General features: G+C 40.1%; 1 protein-coding gene across 2 annotated transcripts; it reads right to left on the reverse strand.

The window, feature by feature from the left end:
* Positions 1-662: 662 nt before the first annotated feature.
* On the reverse strand, positions 663-17,045 carry LACTB (lactamase beta). 2 transcript variants are annotated; one of them, XR_010404996.1, is made up of 6 exons: positions 16,627-17,045; positions 16,152-16,218; positions 14,492-14,682; positions 13,638-13,989; positions 12,292-12,453; positions 663-1,456 (listed from the first exon to the last, which is right to left on the reverse strand). XR_010404996.1 is itself a non-coding variant. In XM_045899918.3 (6 exons), the coding sequence occupies exons 1-6, from the start codon at positions 16,987-16,989 to the stop codon at positions 925-927; spliced, it is 1,671 nt and encodes a 556-aa protein (XP_045755874.1). In that variant the 5' UTR covers positions 16,990-17,040; the 3' UTR covers positions 663-924. The 2 variants fall into 2 exon arrangements, 1 of the variants encoding a protein (XP_045755874.1); XM_045899918.3 differs by having other exon boundaries at positions 12,292-12,457; positions 16,627-17,040.
* Positions 17,046-17,416: the final 371 nt, after the last annotated feature.

Raw genomic sequence — 17,416 nt, forward strand, 5'->3', positions numbered from 1 at the left:
TTGGTGGACCAGAGGTCAGACTGTGGTAGATGACGCCCAATGATCTCCACCTCCTGATATGCATACCCTGTGTAATCCCTCCAAGACTGTTATCAGGGTTGGTCTGTGAGATCTAGAGAATATAGCAAATGTGATGGTATGTGATTTCTGAGGCTAGGTTATAAAAGACATTGGCTTCTGCCTGGCTCATGGATCTCCCTCCTGCCCTCCCTCTCTCTCTGTCCCTCTCTCTCAATGTCTCTTGAATCACTTGCTCTGGGAAAAGCCAATTAACATGCCACTAAGATACTCAAGCAGTCTTACAGAGAGGCCCACATGGAGGGAAACTGAGACCTCTTGCTACTCACAAGCCAGAGGACTGATACTTGCCACCAGTCAAGTGAGTAAGCCATTTTAGAAGCATTTCCTCCAGCCCCAGAGAAGTCTTTAGATGATCACAACATCTTGTCTGCAACCTCAAAGAAGGGCGTCAGATTCACCCAGCCATGCTACTGAATTCCTGAGCCTCGGAAACCATGAGATAATTTTTTCTTCTTTTAAGCTGCAATAGATAACTAATAGACAATTTCTCATAAACTTGTTTCTGCTGTCATATTAAAAAAACAATATTTGAAGTTTCCTGTTGAATGATATTTTCTTTATATTACATATTCAAAAATATATATTTTTATCAGAATATTTTATTTCAAGAATTAACACTTTCTTCAAAAAGTAAAAATAATATAATTACTTCCCTGAGTATAAAGAACTAATCCTACAATAAAAGACAATTACAAAATTAAGCAATTAGAGGTACATAATTCTCTGCATTCAATTACACCCTATTACAAATCTATTTTTAAAAAATCTCATGTATTTTGGGGCTTTAATGTTTCAAACGACAGCAACAAGAAGAACAAAACAGCTCATTTTGCACCTGCAATGTTAAGATACGTCAGATCTGTCTTTATCAAATTCCAGAGCAATCTTTAAAGCAGTGCTATTGAGGCCAACAGACTGCATATTGCAGATGATAGAGACGACTATTCCTCTTGGGGGAACCTTGTTATTTATAGCTTCCGCATCCAGTTCTTCGGGAAGGACCAGCAGCACGCTGCTGGCACCCACCGCACCTCCGGTGTGTGAGGCATAATGCCGCTGCTTTCTACAAGAACCATACGTTTGCTTCTTTTCCACAACACCCCAAGCCATTGCGTATTTACCCTCTTTATCCCAAGACATCTCTGTGTTAGGGACTGGTGTCCAAATCATAACCATTGTTTCTGGCTTGAGATATCCGGGTAAAAGATTTTCATGTGAGTTCTTAAAGAGCCCAACTTGGTAACCATACAGCATCGCATTCCCAAATTTCAGAAGGTCACCCACTGTAGACAGAAATCCACCACCAGCCCATTTATAGGAGTTATCCACGTATGGTGTGTTGACAAGACGTCTCTTTTTATTGTAAACATAAAATCTAAAATGAAATAAGAATGGTCATTAAAAACTTAAAAGTCTATTATGGACTTTACACATGAGAACGAATAGGAAAATATGTACACGAGACAGGTTGTTTCAATGTAGTGATCATACATTCTGAGAAACCATTAATTTTCAGTATGATTCAGATTCTAATAAAACACAGATAATTGAGTAATTAAAGCATAGAAAGTGGGTTTTTTTTTCCTACTGGCCCGGCTTGCCCATTTTAAGTGTATCAAACTTTTAATACCTGTAAAAGTGAATTGATTAATATTACACATGATACATTTGCCCAGTGCATATGCAGAAACACTTACTAGATATTCCCAGTCCTTGGGCTCAGTGAATCATGTGCCACATGTGAGTTTTATAATGAAAAGAGTACACATTGAGATGTTTAAGATTAATATTTATAAGGAGACTACATCTCTTGGTTAAAAATGCCATAGGAATACTATGTGTAATGATGTGATGTGGGACTCCTTGGTGTAGTGAGAGAAGCTGGAGCTCACAAACCCATTTGAATCCTAACTCATCCTTACTAGCTGGTAAAATATGCTTTATTTGATTGACACTTACACAGTTCTTGCTACATGCCAGGCATTGTTCTAAGAACTGTATCAGTATGAACTAATTTATTCTTGTAACACGGTTCATAGGTAGGTACCACTATAATTCCTATTTCACAGATAGAAAACGGAGGCACAGAGAGTAGAAACAACTTGTCCCGGATCATACAGCTTGTAAGTGGCAGAGCTGGATTCAAACCAGGTGGTCTGTTGCCTCTGATTCAGCATCCTAATGTGCGAAGTGGTGACAAAAATATCTACTTTGCAGAGTTAGGAATGTTTGTATCAATCACTTTCCATATTTCTGGTAGCTTCCTAATAAATGATAGCTGTTGTTTACTCATGCATTCAACAATTACTGATGGAGCACTTACTATGTGGGAGGCACTGCTTGAAATGCTGGAATAAAGTGTTAAACAAAAGAGACAAAGTTCCTGACCTCATGAGGTTTCTATTCTAATATCAGGTAACTGAAATGAAATCACAAAATAATTAAACCAAAAATGAAATGTGGCCCATGAGAATCCTTTCTTTCAAGATTCATAATAAAATGTGTTCTGAGGTTTTCAGCGTACTGTCCCATCTGTAATGATTGGTCGTCGTCTTCATCCCACCGTGGGACGTTCGTAAGCACTGTCAGACTGAGTCTCACCATCACTTTCAACCGCTTTATGGGTAAGGTCTCAAACTCAGACGTTTCTTCCTGGGACTATGATTTCCAATTCTGCCAACTCTCCAACTGAACCTGCTCTCTGCCCTCATTGTAACCTCCATCTAATTCCCCTTGACTCTTCCCAATTTTCCAGGTCTTCTAGCTCCTGATTTCACCCAATGTTCTGTTCTAGCCTCAACTGTTTCAGCTGTGGTCTCACTAGCACTCTTGTGACAGTATACCAATCTGCCAATCCTGAATAAATCTAGGTACCCCGTTCTTTGGCTCCTTATGTGGGGAGAAAAGCTGCACACGGTCACATAACAAAGAGGACTGGTATCAGTTCATACGCTTGCTAAGGGTCTTCACTGGTGCTACCAAATCTCATTCTTTTCCTGGTTATTCCCTGGTCTATTCTTTCCAATATCTATTCCCAGTCTCTTCCAGTCCTCTACCTCACTCTGGCCAAGGGGCAGACAACTATATCCTTTGTTTTACTGAGAAGATTCCAGTGTGCTTTAGATGGCCTCAAACTCCCATATTTACCTTAAAATGTATTTACATTATAATGCATTCTTTTTTCCTTCTCTCCAGTCACTTAAGAAAATTTCCTATTGGGGCACCTGGGCGGCTCAGTCAGTTAAGCGGCTGCCTTCAGCTCAGGTCATGATCTCAGTGGTCCTGGGATGGAGCCCCATGTCGGGCTCCCTGATCAGCGGGGAGCCTGCTTCTCCCTCTCCCTCTGCCTCTCCCCTGCTCGTTCTCTCTCTCTCTCAAATAAATAAATGTTTAAAAAAATTTCCCATTGTTTTTATGACTAATTCTACTAACCTGCATCCCTGACTGCCTTTTTGCCTCTACAACATTCTTCCACCAGTTATACTTCCTAGATCATTTTATCTCCTTGCAGTCCATTCTCCATGCAGAAGCCTGAGATTGTGTCTTACCCTTCTTCTATTTGAAAACTTCCAATGGTTACCACTGTAATGAGGACAAAACCCAAATTTCTTACGATGGCCTACAACACAATCAATGGTCCTCAACAGAGGCAGTACCAACTCCTTAAGGGAAACTTCTGGAGGCATTTTTTTAGATGTCACAATTATTAGAGATAATGTCTTATGACATTCAGTGGACAGGGGCTCAAGGTTCCTAAATGTCCTATGATGTGTGGAAAAGTCCCACACAGTAGTGTATTCTCCCTCACCGTGGAAGACCTTCAACCATCCTACCAGATAATCATTTAAGTAAAATATCTGTTTATAATGAGCTGAGACTAGAACCCTCTCCATTTTATATATAAACACAAAGCAGTTTTTGGACATTTTTATTCTACAATAACTTTTTCTTAAAAGTAACCACTGTGAAAACTGAATAAAGACTGCACTTTATTTTGCTCACAACTTTAGCCAGAGGTGGCCACCAAAGGCATGAGTAGAAGCACCAATATGATATATCTGTATTGGTCTGCATTTATAGTTGTTACATTTATGATGCTTTTATGTCTTACGTCGCATCTGACTTTATCATGTCTTCTAATGTTGTGAGTAAACTTTAACATATTGAAATATCTATAATTTATTATAAATTATATTTCTTTTATTTTTTCTTTTATTATTTTTTAAAGATTTTATTTATTTTACAGAGAAAGTAAGAGACAGAGACAGAACATGAGTAGGAGGCAGAGGGAGAAGGAGAAGCAGACTCCTTGTGGAGCAGGGAGCCTGATGTGGGGCTCGATTCCAGGACCCTGAGATCATGACCTGAGCTGAAGGCAGACCCTTAACCAACTGAGCCACCCAGGTGCCCCTTATTTTAGTTAAGAGTAGTGAGTATAAGTTATATGATCTGTAACTTTCATTTCAGGAAACTAAAGGAGGTATAAAATATTTGTTAAATTAAGGGGCAGGGGGTCTAATGGCATTGAGATTCACTGTACAATGCGATTTAGCCCCTACTTACTTCTCTGATCTCATCACTTGCAACATCTTGCCTTGCTTCTTTTCATGCCAGACTTATTTCTGTATTTGCAACAAGGCAATTTAGCTTTCCTTATCAGTCGTGTCTAATTTTAAATAGATCCCCTACATCCTCTCCCTGTTACTCTATATAATATTGCTTTGTTTTATTTTTTTAAAAGATTTTATTTATTTGACAGAGAGAGACACAGCGAGAGAGGGAACACAAACAGGGGGAGTGGGAGAGGGAGAAGCAGGCTTCCTGTGGAGCAGGGAGCCTGATGTGGGGCTGGACCCCAGGACCCTGGGATCATGACCTGAACCGAAAGCAGATGCTTAACCGACTGAGCCACCCAGGCGCCCCAACTTTGTTTTATTTTCATATCAGTATCTGAAATTCTTAGTCTACATGTTTGTCTCTTTCCATAGAATATAAGTGTCATAAGGGCAGGAACCTTACCTATCTTGTTCTTTGATGATTCCCTACCTAGAACAGTACTTGCCATCCACTAAGCGCTCATTAAACAAGTTTTTGGAGGCGCCTGGGTTAAGTCTCTGACTTCGGCTCAGGTCATGATCTCAGGGTCCTGGGATCAAGCCCCTCGGCAGGTTCCACACTCAGTGGGGAGTCTGCTTCTCCCTCTCCCTTTGCCCCTCCCCCGGCTGGTGCTCTCCGTGTCTCTCCCTCAAATAAATAAATAAAATAAAATAAAAAACCCAAAAAACAAAAACGAAAAAAAATGTTCAATACATGAAAGCATCATTTGTTGGCCAAATATTTAATGGAGACACCTTCCAAGGCACTGGAGAGACTAGTTAAACCATACACTGTAGCTGCTTTCAAGGCACTAACAGTCTTGTCAGACAGTTCTAACTTGCAAAGCACTGTATGAATCACCTGGGGATTTTGTTAAAATGCAGATTCTGCTTCAGTAGGTCTGTGAAGGGGGCACGTAATTCTGCAATTGTAACAAGTTCCCAGGTGATGTCAATACTGCTGGACCCTGGACCACATTTTGAGGAACAGGTTGTGGGGTGACTACCAAGATGGGATGGGAGGAATCCTGAGCACTAGTGAGAGTGAGCCTTGCTCAAATGGCAGAGGCCAAGCTGGGGAGCAAAGTAGTTCCATTTGGCTATAGCAGAGAGCTTGAGGGGATAAGTGGTAGAAGGTGATGCTGGAGGAGTGGACAAGGGACAGGTCACAAAGGACTTCCTGTGCCATGCTAGGAGCTTTGACTCCTTCACCTTAGTTAACAAAATGCTCTATGTTTTCTGTATCCTAAGGAAAATAACAACTTTTTTTTTTTTTAAAGATTTATTTATTTATTTATTTATTCATGAGAGAGAGAGAGAGAGGCAGAGGGAGAAGCAGGCTCCCAAGGAGCAGAGAGCCCGATGCGGGACTCAATCCCAGGACCCTGGGATCATGACCTGAGCCGAAGGCAGACGCTTAAACATCTGAGCCACCCAGGTGCCCAACAACTTTTATCTTTTGATCCTTGTTACAGCTTCCAGCTGCCAGTCCTTTCTCCCATTACTGCCAAACTACACAGAACAGCCCACACCTTCTGTTTCCGGGAACTCACCCTCTCCAGTCATTCAACTCCTTAAAATCTGGCCTCTGGTCCCCCATCACTAAACAGCTCTCTTGTGGGTTTTCAAGACTCTTCTAATTCCCTTGTATAGTCAAAATCCTATTTGCCTCCTGCAGCACTGTTAACCAGCACTTCCTTGCTACCCAACCTTGGGCCAGTCTGCTGCTCAGAGCTCTCTTCTAGATCTCAATCCTATGATTCCCTACATCCCTCCAATCGCTGCAGCCCCACCTCCCCAGGTCTTCTCTTCTACAGAGAAAACTATAGGTCTGCATCAGTACCACAACCCCTGTTCCAATTACAATCAGATTTTTACTAGCATTAATAATTCTCAAATCTGGTTTTGGAGAAGGGCAGGAAAGCTGTTTATCAGAATCACCTGGGGTACTCCTCTCTCTCTCTCAAACTGTACCCTTCCCTCAAAATTCATAACTTTGGAGGGCTGTGGGCATATATAATTTGAAAAATTACTCCTTTCTTCCTTCAAGAATCTTCTATGTCCCCTAAAAGTCCAAGTCATAATACTGGGTGAAGCAAGGGTGGCCAAAGGTATGTGCTTTGAAGATTTAAAAAAAAAGCAAAAAAAGCACACAGAGAATCTTAATATGCTCTCGAGAACCAATAATTTGATATGTGTGTGGTCTTCTCATTTCTCAAAATAAACTTGTCTGTTTTTGTTGTTGTTGTTGTTGTTTAAGTAGGCTCCATGCAGGGCCTGGACCACATTTTGACTCTCTCTCCTTCTGCCCTTCCCCTGCTCTTTCCCTCTTTAAAAAAAAAAGTGTAATCAGAGTTCAGGCAGAAAGTAATGACCTAAAATATGGGAGAGGCCATAGGAATGAAGGGAGGGAAAAAGGTAAGTCACAAAGCAACGACATGACTCCAAGATCAAGACCTGAGCTGAGACTGAGTTGGACGCCCAACTGACTGAGCCACCCAGGCGCCCCTCAAAATGAACATGTCTTAAACTAATCTCTTCCAAACGTTCTTCTCTCCATTAAAACCTTGGCTGAGGGCGCCTGGGTGGCTCAGTCAGTTGAGCAACTGCCTTTGGCTTGGGTCATGATTCCAGGGTCCTGGGATAAGGTCCCACATCAGGCTTCTAGCTCAGCAGGGAGCCAGCTTTTCCCTCTGCCTGCCGCTCCCTGTGCTTGTGAGCACACACACACTCACTCTCTCTCTCCCTGGAAATAAATAAATAAATAAATAAAATCTTAAAAAAAAAAAAAAAATCTTGGTTGACTCTTCTGCCCTCAACTCTCACATCCATCAAGATACTAAATCCTATTATTCAACCTTTGCTTTGTGACTTACCTTTTTCCCTCCCTTCATTCCTATGGCCTCTCCCATATTTTAGGTCATTACTTTCTGCCTGAACTCTGATTACACTTTTTTTTTTTTTTTTAAGAGGGAAAGAGCAGGGGAAGGGCAGAGGGAGAGAGAGAATCTTCAGCAGGCTATACACCCAGTGGGGAATCCTATGATGGGCTCAATCTCACAACCCTGAGATCATGACCTGAGCCGAAATCAAGAGTTGAAAGCTTAACTGACTGAGCTACCTAGGTGTGCCCCCATTCTGATTACACTTCTAATTCCAGCCAATCAAATCTAGAAGAAACCACATAATAAAAATACATTTTCTCACTGACAAATATATTTCTTACAGTGAACTCCAAGTTTGCAAACTAGGAGAGAACTACCAGTATATTTTGGCTGATAATCAGCTTTGTGTAAATTTCTTTTAACAGTAAAGCATTCCAGGGGCAACTGGGTGGCTCAGTCATGAAGCGTCTGCCTTTGGCTCAGGTCATGATCCCAGGGTCCTGGGATCCAGCCCCGCATGGGGCTCCCTGCTCCACAGGAAGCCTGCTTTTCCCTCTTCCACTCCCCCTGCTTGTGTTCCCTCTCTCGCTGTGTCTCTCTGTCAAATAAATAAAATCTTAAAAAAAACCCCAAAGAGTAAAGCATTCCAAACCACTTATATCAAGGCTGGAAATTAGGACACCCTCAGTCATTCCTCCTTTAAAGTATAAAAATGTGGAGAATTCTAGACTTCAATCTAGAATTTTAAACTTTAAATAAACAAATTATGTGCTTTAATCTCTTGATTCCTTTTCACAGAGGACAAGTTAATGGCTTTTCATGAAAATAATTTTGTTCAGCTAAAAGATAAGTTTACTATTCCAAATTCTTAAGGCATTTCTGCTCTAAAAAGAATGCAATATAGACACAAGTTCTTAAGTAAGTTACTGAAACATCTCTGTAACTGAATAACTGATGGAATGATGCCAGATAACAAAGAGCCTCTTACTTATTTAAGAATCTCTAGATTCTGCACAAGAGCACTATATAACTACAGAAATCTACATCTACAAACTTAGAAGTTCAAATTACTTTTATTTTTACAATGCTTCTTAAATGCCTTTAGAAATAATTACGTACTGTTTGTGTTTTATTGTTATGAGAAGTTTAAAAACCCACAGAATTTAAAATGTGTATAATAAAAACCAAGCCCACTTTAACGTTTAGCATTAACATTTGGATTGAACCTATTACTATCGAGTCTATCAGCTAATGGCATAGAAAAGAGCTTCATAAAGAACAATGCTTAGGGCACTTGGGTGGCTCAGTTGGTTAAGCATCTGCCTTCGGCTTGGGTCACGGTCCAAGGGTCCTGAGATCACCATGTCAGGCTCCCTGTTCAGTGGGGAGCCTGCTTCTCCCTACCCGCCACCCTTCCCCCCCCACCCCCCCGTTCATGCACTCTCTCTGTCAAATAAATAAAATCTTTTTTTTTTTTTTAGATCTTATTTATTTGACAGAGAGACACAGTGAGAGAGGGAACACAAGCAGGGGGAGTGGGAGAGGGAGAAGCAGGCTTCCCACGGAGCAGGGAGCCCGATGCGATGCAGGGCTCCATCCCAGGACCCTGGGATCATGACCTGAGCCGAAAGCAGATGCTTAACGATTGAGCCACCCAGGCGACCCTAAATAAAATCTTTAAAAAAAGAACACTGCTTAATTTTAGAAGACACTTTAGCAAATAAAGATAATAAATAATAATCATAAAGATAATAATAGAAAGTAAAGACCATATCTGTACTGTCAGAATACAGCAAACACTTCAGGAAACATCCACTGTATTTGCTTTTGGTTCCATCCAATTATAAAAGACATTTTTGTTGCAAGTATTGTGCCAAACACAGCAAATATGAACAGAGTCTAAAAATAAGCTGATGCATTGACCAGGTATTCCCCTAACAACAGAGTGTCTTTTAGTGGCAAGAATATTCAGTCCACTCCCCCATGGGTATTTGCTTAAAGGGTTATTTAGTTTACTTGCCTATACAATATACTTGTTATATAGAATCAATATACCTATTTGTGTATACTAAGTCAATTCCTAGTCTTCCATTTAAGAAAATCCCAGTTTTATTCAGGACAACACTGTACCCAGCTACAAACTAATTTCTCTGCATCTCTTAGAGCTAAGTGTGGCCTGTTGCTAAAATTCTGGCCAAAGAAATGTAAGTAGTATTTTGGGTCAGGATTCTAGGGAAATACCTTAAAAAGGTGACAGACATTGGGACACATTGTTTTAAACACAGGCACACACAGAGGAGCAAAAAGATGGTAAGTATTTACTCTTGGGTTACAATAACTCTAAAAAGCCTACGTTAGGATAATACAAATATATTTAATTTATGATAATTATCAAGGAGTAAGCAGACTAACAAAGCTGCAAACTTTTGCTGGAAATTTTATTTCCTGCAAAATGATGAACATAAATGAATAGGAACATATGTATTTACTAAGTTTTACTTTAAGGTTTTTTTTTTTAAATATATGTATCTTTGAAGTTTCCTTTTACTCCCTGAACTCCCTTAAAAAGCTGGCACCTTTAAGCTCTTTTAAAATAATTACTAACAAAAAAAGAATCAGAGTTGAGTTTTAGAGGCCCAAGTAGATATTGCATCAAGTAAAATAAAAATGAAGCAACCGGACAGACCATTTTCACAGGTAACATTCTTTCTTTCCTTTTTCAGTCCCCTTTTTCAGCAGGCCATTTAATGTAACTAAAATGAATTAACTACCCCTTTAGCACCACTGGGTGCTTCTAACAAACTCAGAGCTGATAGGAACCTTTAGCAGAAGAAATGGAAACCCACAGCCTTTTTTTTTTTTCTTCAAAGAATGGGAGATAAAATGAAATTAACTCACCATCATATGTCATATTTTGATTTTTGTGCAAGTCATAAATTACTCATTAAGAAAACAGCAAACTGGGGGCGCCTGGGTGGCTCAGTTGGTTAAACGACTGCCTTCGGCTCAGGTCATGATCCTGGAGTCCCGGGATCGAGTCCCGCATCGGGCTCCCTGCTCGCGGGGAGCCTGCTTCTCCCTCTGACCCTCCCCCCTCTCATGTGCTCTCTGTCTCAAATAAATAAATAAAATCTTTAAAAAAAAAAAAAAAAAAAAGAAAACAGCAAACTGCCTTGCAGTTCTGTACATTCAAAGAGTCCTAATTTTCAATTTAGAAAAGCAGCTCAGTGATTATACCTAATGTTCTTCTCTCCCTTACATGTAAGTGTAGACATCCGCTCTCAAATACCTAGATCTAAATCAAAATAAGGTCATGTATCTATGCCATCTTTACTAAAGAATCTTTTTTAGACTCAACTGGCAACCTCTGGTATTTGTCAATTTTTCTTATCCTTTCCAGTAGAATGTAATGTTGGACCTAAAAATAATAAACACTAATTGAGATGGTTTGAGAACTACAGGCCATTTTAAAATTAAAATTCATTGCTTGCTGCTAACCTAATTTCTTTTAGGTCCCCAAAAACTCCTTCAGGCTGATTTGCAATGCATATTTAATCCTTTTAAATAAACTGGTAATTTAAAAATAGTAATTTAACTAAATATAACAGAAGACTGAACAAAACTAACGGGGATAAGAAGATAAAGCTAAATAATAATCCCACCATTATATTTCAAGTACCATTAAGCCATTTGCAAAGCATGTACTAAGAAAAATATGCAAAGTAAAAGTAACATTTGATTTGTTAAATGCCTTACCTTTCTAGTGAAACAAATAATAATGAGTAAAATGGAAAACATAACCACATAACTCATAACTGTCATTAGTCTCAAAATTCTCTCCCAATGCCCATTTTACAAATCACTAGAAAAAATTATGATAAAATTTTAGTTTGATATATTTCAATGAAATGACTCAAACTTTTACAGGGGGAAAACCTAGCAGGTACCACTTCAACAAAGCAATTAAATCACCACCACAAGTAATGGGACAAATCGACTTCATGTGACTTCTGAGAGACATTACAACTAAATGTACTGTATGATCCTGGACTAGATCCTGAAGCAGAAAAATTTTTTTTTCCTTTTCTTTTGCTATAAAGGACATTATTGGAGGAACTGGTAAATTTGAAGAGGGTCGGTAGATTTGATATAAGTATTGTGCTGATATTAGTTTCCTGAATGTCCTTATTTTTAAAAAACACACATTTAATTATTTATGGGTAAAGGGGTACCATGTCTGCAACTTATGTCCAAATGGTTGAGAAAAAAAATAACAGAAAGCAAATGTGGTAAAACAATAACATTTGGGGAATCTGGGTGAAGGCTATATGGGAATTCTTTGTATTTAGTCTTATAATTTATCTTTAAGTATTAAATCATTTCAAAATTAAAAAAAAGTTAAAAATAATAAAAGATAAACAAAGTATTAGCTACAATATATATAAAGGGATGATGGAAGAGCAAATTATAGATACCCATGATAGGAGCAATTCTGGTTTAACTATGCATGAGTTTAAATTATTATTGCTGTCTTTCATCCAAGGATCCTGGAGTGCTTTGTAAATACATTCAATTTCCCTTACTTTATAGATGGGAAAAACAGACATGTAGGAAAGCTCTCAAAATGTGGCAAGTGTAATTCTGGAATGGAGACAAGGAAAGTTTGACTTTTAATGTACAACACAGTGTTAAAATGTGATATGGCGAGACACACCAAAGGTATCATTTACCTTGCTCTATTGTAAATCACTGGCTCATTTTCTTCCTGCACAGTTGTCAGCATATCCAAGTCATGGAATATTTTCTGCATATAGTCCAAATATTTATATCCTGAAGCTCTTTCTACTATGGCTGCCAGTAGGGTATAGCCAAAAGTTGAATACAAAAACTGACTACCTTGAGACATCATTGCAAAGGAGGGGAAGAAAAGAAAATGCTTCATTATTATTTAAAAACATGCAAAATATTTCCCACTGAAAATTGACATATCTTTACCTTTTTACTTCAGCATTTAGAAACAGATCATGGATGATATATTAATAAATTTAGTCAACTTTGCAATGGCCCTGCTTATTCCATTATTTAAAGATGATCAGAATGTGAATCTACTCCTTTCCATAATAATGAAATAAGCAAATAAACCCTACCTCAAAACTAAATTAAAATCCTTCAAACTGGTACCAAAAGCGGAAGGGAAAGAAAAGCAAATTTGATTTCTTGAGTTAATGGTCTTGTTCTTAATATATCTAATACCCAATGTGTAAGGCATAAATTAGTTGTGCACATTCCTATTTTAAAAAAGTGTATGTAGGTAGAAAAACTGTTTCAAATATATATTAAAATACAAATACATATTCAAATATAGATACTATTTCAAATACATACCTGTATATCATTTGGGATTCTGGAAACACAGAGTATATGATGTGTACTAATAACTGGAACCTTATATTTTAAGACAAAATCCATAAATATATTTCTTTGACCTTATTAATTTTACCTATTATCTATTCATGGTAAAAAAACAACTTTTAAAATGAAAATGGAATACAAGTACATAAACCTATGGTAAATTGAAAGATATTAAGTGGTGTTGGTAGCCATCATACCAAAAAAATACATTTAAAAAATATTTTTCTAGATCAGCTTTTTGGCAAATAAATGGATGAAACCCAATTTCTTTAATGAATGAAGGCACAAAATAAGTTGAGCAATTTAAATACTAAATTAAACACTAACTAAATACTGGCATATTAGCAATATTTTATCATGCCCTCTTTGGTCCAGATTTTACTTGAAGAACAATTATTACAACATTTCTCCATAATTTTCCACAAATAGCTTGATCCGGAAAATCCACTAGATGAATGATGAGGCTAAATCTAAACAACTGGCTACCTGGATGCTAGGCTTCTTCAAAAACTACAGACAAGAAGGCACACGTGGGACTGACAACAAAACCCATGCCACAAGCATCAACCACATTCAATGCCCTCAGACTGGGATCATTTCAGGTTTTCTGAAAATTAATACTTCAATAATGATGACTTTGTTAAGAGAAGGAATTAACACTCACCGGGTTTAAAAAACAAAGGGTCATTTTTAAATAATCTTAGGGATTCAATTGAATTCTCAAACTTTTCTTTCAAATACAATTCGCCTTGTTCAAAATCATTCTTTTTCTTGCCAGGTTTTAAGTTCCGGCCTTTGGCATCAGTATCTTGCTCTATCTTAGCTTTAACAAAGTCACTCTTTTCATTACTTTTGCCTCCTTTTTCTTTGAACTCTTTTTCTTGGTCAGATTCCATTATCCCTCTCATCATCTTCAAGGCTTTGTAAGCTTTCTCTTCTTTCACCTTTTTCATGTCTTTTTCATAATGACGAATTCCACTTAAATGGGAAATCAGTAATCTTGTTGTGACAGAAACCTAATTGTAAAAACATGGAAATTCAATTACAATATTAAACTTTATAGTGAAAAGTTAGTAGGGGCGCCTGGGTGGCTCAGTAGGTTAAGCATCTGCTTTCAGCTCAGGTCATGGTCCTCCAGTCCTGGGGTGGAGCCCCATGTCAGGCTCCCTGCTCAGCAGGAGTCTGCTTCTCCTTCTCTCTCTGCCCCTCTCTCCCTGCTTGTACTCACTCTCCCTCTCTCTCTCAAATAAATAAAATCTTAAAAAAAATTAAAATAAAAAATTAGTTGCATTGGAATAATGTCTCAGTAATATTTTCCATTTTAAACTGCTGCTGAAAAACATGTCACGTACACATCTTCAGCTTTAAGTTTCAGAGAAATACTCAATCGATTATCACTTGAATTTTAAAAAACCCCTTGAATCCATTAACAACAGTTAAAGACAAACCAAAGAATCTTATGAAACCTTTTAAACCATTTAACATGCTGTTAGTAGAATGAACTGTGAGTTTCGTTACCTTTTCACCTTCATATTCTTTTTCTGGGAATTCAGGAACATAATGTTGTACTGGAATATCAAGATCCAGTTTTCCAGCTTCCCACAGTTTGGCAAGAGCAACCATGGTGAGGCTTTTGCTGATACTGGCAATTCTCATAACCGTCTCTGGCTTGCATGGTACACGGTTCTCAACATCAGCATAACCTAAGCCTTTAGTGAAAGAAAAGCAAAAAATTACTAATAACAAGCTTCATGGTCAAAGGAGTCTTTAAAAACTGAAATAAAACTATCTTAGAACATCCCATGTGTTTGTTGAAAGGAAAAGATATTACACTTTTAATTAAGAGTGAATGAGAGTCTTAGTAACACTGACAACAGTAAACCTAACAACTTAATCTTTTAACTAAACCGAAATTGTACTCTGTGCACAATAGTAATTTTCTGTTGGTTCAGATACTAATTTTTCTTAGTTTATCCAGACAATTTAGTTATCCCACATTTTACGTAAGTTATTTTATGTTCTTTAAAGAAAACATCATTATTCTTCAGATTATATTTACTCTTGATTCTTGGGTTTCCACTAGATTCCTTAAAATAACCACCCAATAAAAGTTAATGTGAAAAGGTGTCCCGCACACCCAATCTAGGTAATCATCAGTTTACCTCAGCTGCAAACCAGAAAAAAAAAGTACTATTAATTCAAAGTTCCTAGAGAACTTTTTAAGTCTGGTTTCATCATCTGGAGGCTGAAAGTGTGAAAATCTAAGCGATAAGAACTGAGATCTAAAAAGGACGAAAAGGCATACAATGATTGCTTTTAAACTGTAAATATAGATTATGCTGAAAAATATTTGCAGAAAAACAAAGCCCTCACCTGTAAAGCTGACATTTACATAGTTTTTGATTACAGTTATTTTTCATAAATTGGGTATACTTGGGGGAAGAATCATTTTTCTTTAAATTCAAAACCTTATTGCTCCCATCAACTTCTTTTAAAGGTACTAATTCCTTTAAATGATGCCTGAAACATTTCCTAAAAGTAGGGTTCCTAAAAACCTGGGATGACCAGTTAGACCAATTTGTGTGCAATGGGTAAGTAAATCAAATTATAAAATATGATTTGATAAAATTATCATAAAATGATTAGAAATCTCTTTCCCAAGGCTTCTAACTTTTGGTATGAAAAACATTAATGACACCTCTGCCCGGTAAAAAAAAAAAAAAAAAAAAAAAAAAGTAATAAAGGAGATCGTAAACTCATTAAGACAAGGAACCACGAATGGCCCTAGTTCTTGGTACTGTGCATTTAACAGATAGGGGGCTCAGTAACTTGTTAATTAAATTGTTAATTAAAAAAGAAAACAAACTTCTGACGTTTTATCTAGTAGTAAGGGTTATCTACAAATATGCAGGTAACAGATTGTTCTATATACAACTTTCAGAACAATAAATCCAGTCCTTAGAAACAAGCCATCTTGAAGACTCCAAGAGTCCCATTTAAATCTTGCTGTTTACAGAAAGCCCGATTCTTTATTCTGTTAGACATGTTTTCTCTACAATACGCACGGCTTCACGAAAACTGAACATTTCAGGGGATCCACTCCTAGCAGTAAAACATCAAAATTTCATTCATCAACTGGCATAAAACAAGCCAGCGAATCACACTTTTCCGAGCCCACCTTCTGACCAGACTTCTTTTCCATCTACAGAGACTCCAACCACCACGCCGGGGGCGCCCACCTCATCCTAAGACCGGAGGGAAAGGACAGTTTAGAGACGAGCCGAACCGCCTGGCCGGCGCACAGAGCGCGGCTCTGGGGCCTCCCGCCCCTCCGCCCGGCCCCGCCCCCCTCGGCGGCGGCGGGCCCGGCGCTAACGGCGAGGGGCGTGCCTGGTCTGCACGGAGGGCGAAGGGGCGGTGCCCGAGGCGGGCGGTGTGACCTCCGCCCCGACTTGGGCAACCCGCAGGAGCTTCTGACCGTGGCCGGGCGGTCGGGGAACGGGAAGTCCTTCTCGGAAGCCGGCCGCGGGCATCCCACCGCCTGGGGTGGGGTCCGCTCGGGCCCGGGCGATGACCACCAAGTGGCCCCATTCCGAGGGGACGCGGGCAGTGGGGCGCCAGGTTCCCGGCCGCCTGCGCCCCCGTCTCCGCACCTTGATCCGGTGCAGCAGGTCGCGGCTGCTGTCGATGGCTCTGGCGAAGCGCCGGGAGGGGGGCGGCGTCGGGGTCTGTGCGGACCACGGAGCCAGAGGCTGCTCCTGCGGCGGCAGCTGTTCGGCCTGGGGCGACGCCTCGGGGTCGGGGGCCGCTGGGGGCTGCGCGGGGCCCGCGCCCCTCAGGCCGTCCGCCAGCTTCACCCCGAGCGCCAGCCCCAGCCCCAGCCCGAGACCCCCGACCCAGCCAGGGCCGAGCGGCGGCAGGCCGGCGCGCTGGTGGGCCCCGCGCCCTCCGCGGCCCCAGGCCCAGCCCCCGGGGGTCGCGGCCCGGGTCATCACGGCTGACAGGAGCCGGTACATGGCGTCTGCCGCGAGCCGGCAGCCTCAGAGCTCGCACAGGCCGGGCGGGCGGTGGAGGCGCGGGGAGGGGCGGGGACTAGATGGAAGGGAGTGGGCGGTGACCGCGCGCAGACCGTAGCAGTCGACGCCGGATGCCGGAGCGTCGATCTCATCGAGCCCTTCCTCTTTTCCCTTTCTTTCCTTGCCTTGTCTCATTCTTGATGTTCATTCATCTTACCCCTCACCGCTTTTCTCCCCTCTGCCAATCCTCCGATCAAGTGTCACCTCCTCAAAGACGGCTTCCCAGTTGCCATCCCAATGGGAGTACTCGCCACACCTTTTTGACCCGCCAGTGCGCACACCTTTTTTTTTTTTTTTTTTTAAGATTTTTTAATTAATTTGACAGAGAGAGACAGCGAGAGCAGGAACACAATTAGGGGGAGTGGGA

This window comes from Mirounga angustirostris, unplaced genomic scaffold (genome assembly GCF_029215605.1).
Source record: "Mirounga angustirostris isolate CCGP_5_RB_7025 unplaced genomic scaffold, mMirAng1.0.hap1 SCAF_9, whole genome shotgun sequence".
Classification (NCBI taxonomy): domain Eukaryota; kingdom Metazoa; phylum Chordata; class Mammalia; order Carnivora; family Phocidae; genus Mirounga; species Mirounga angustirostris.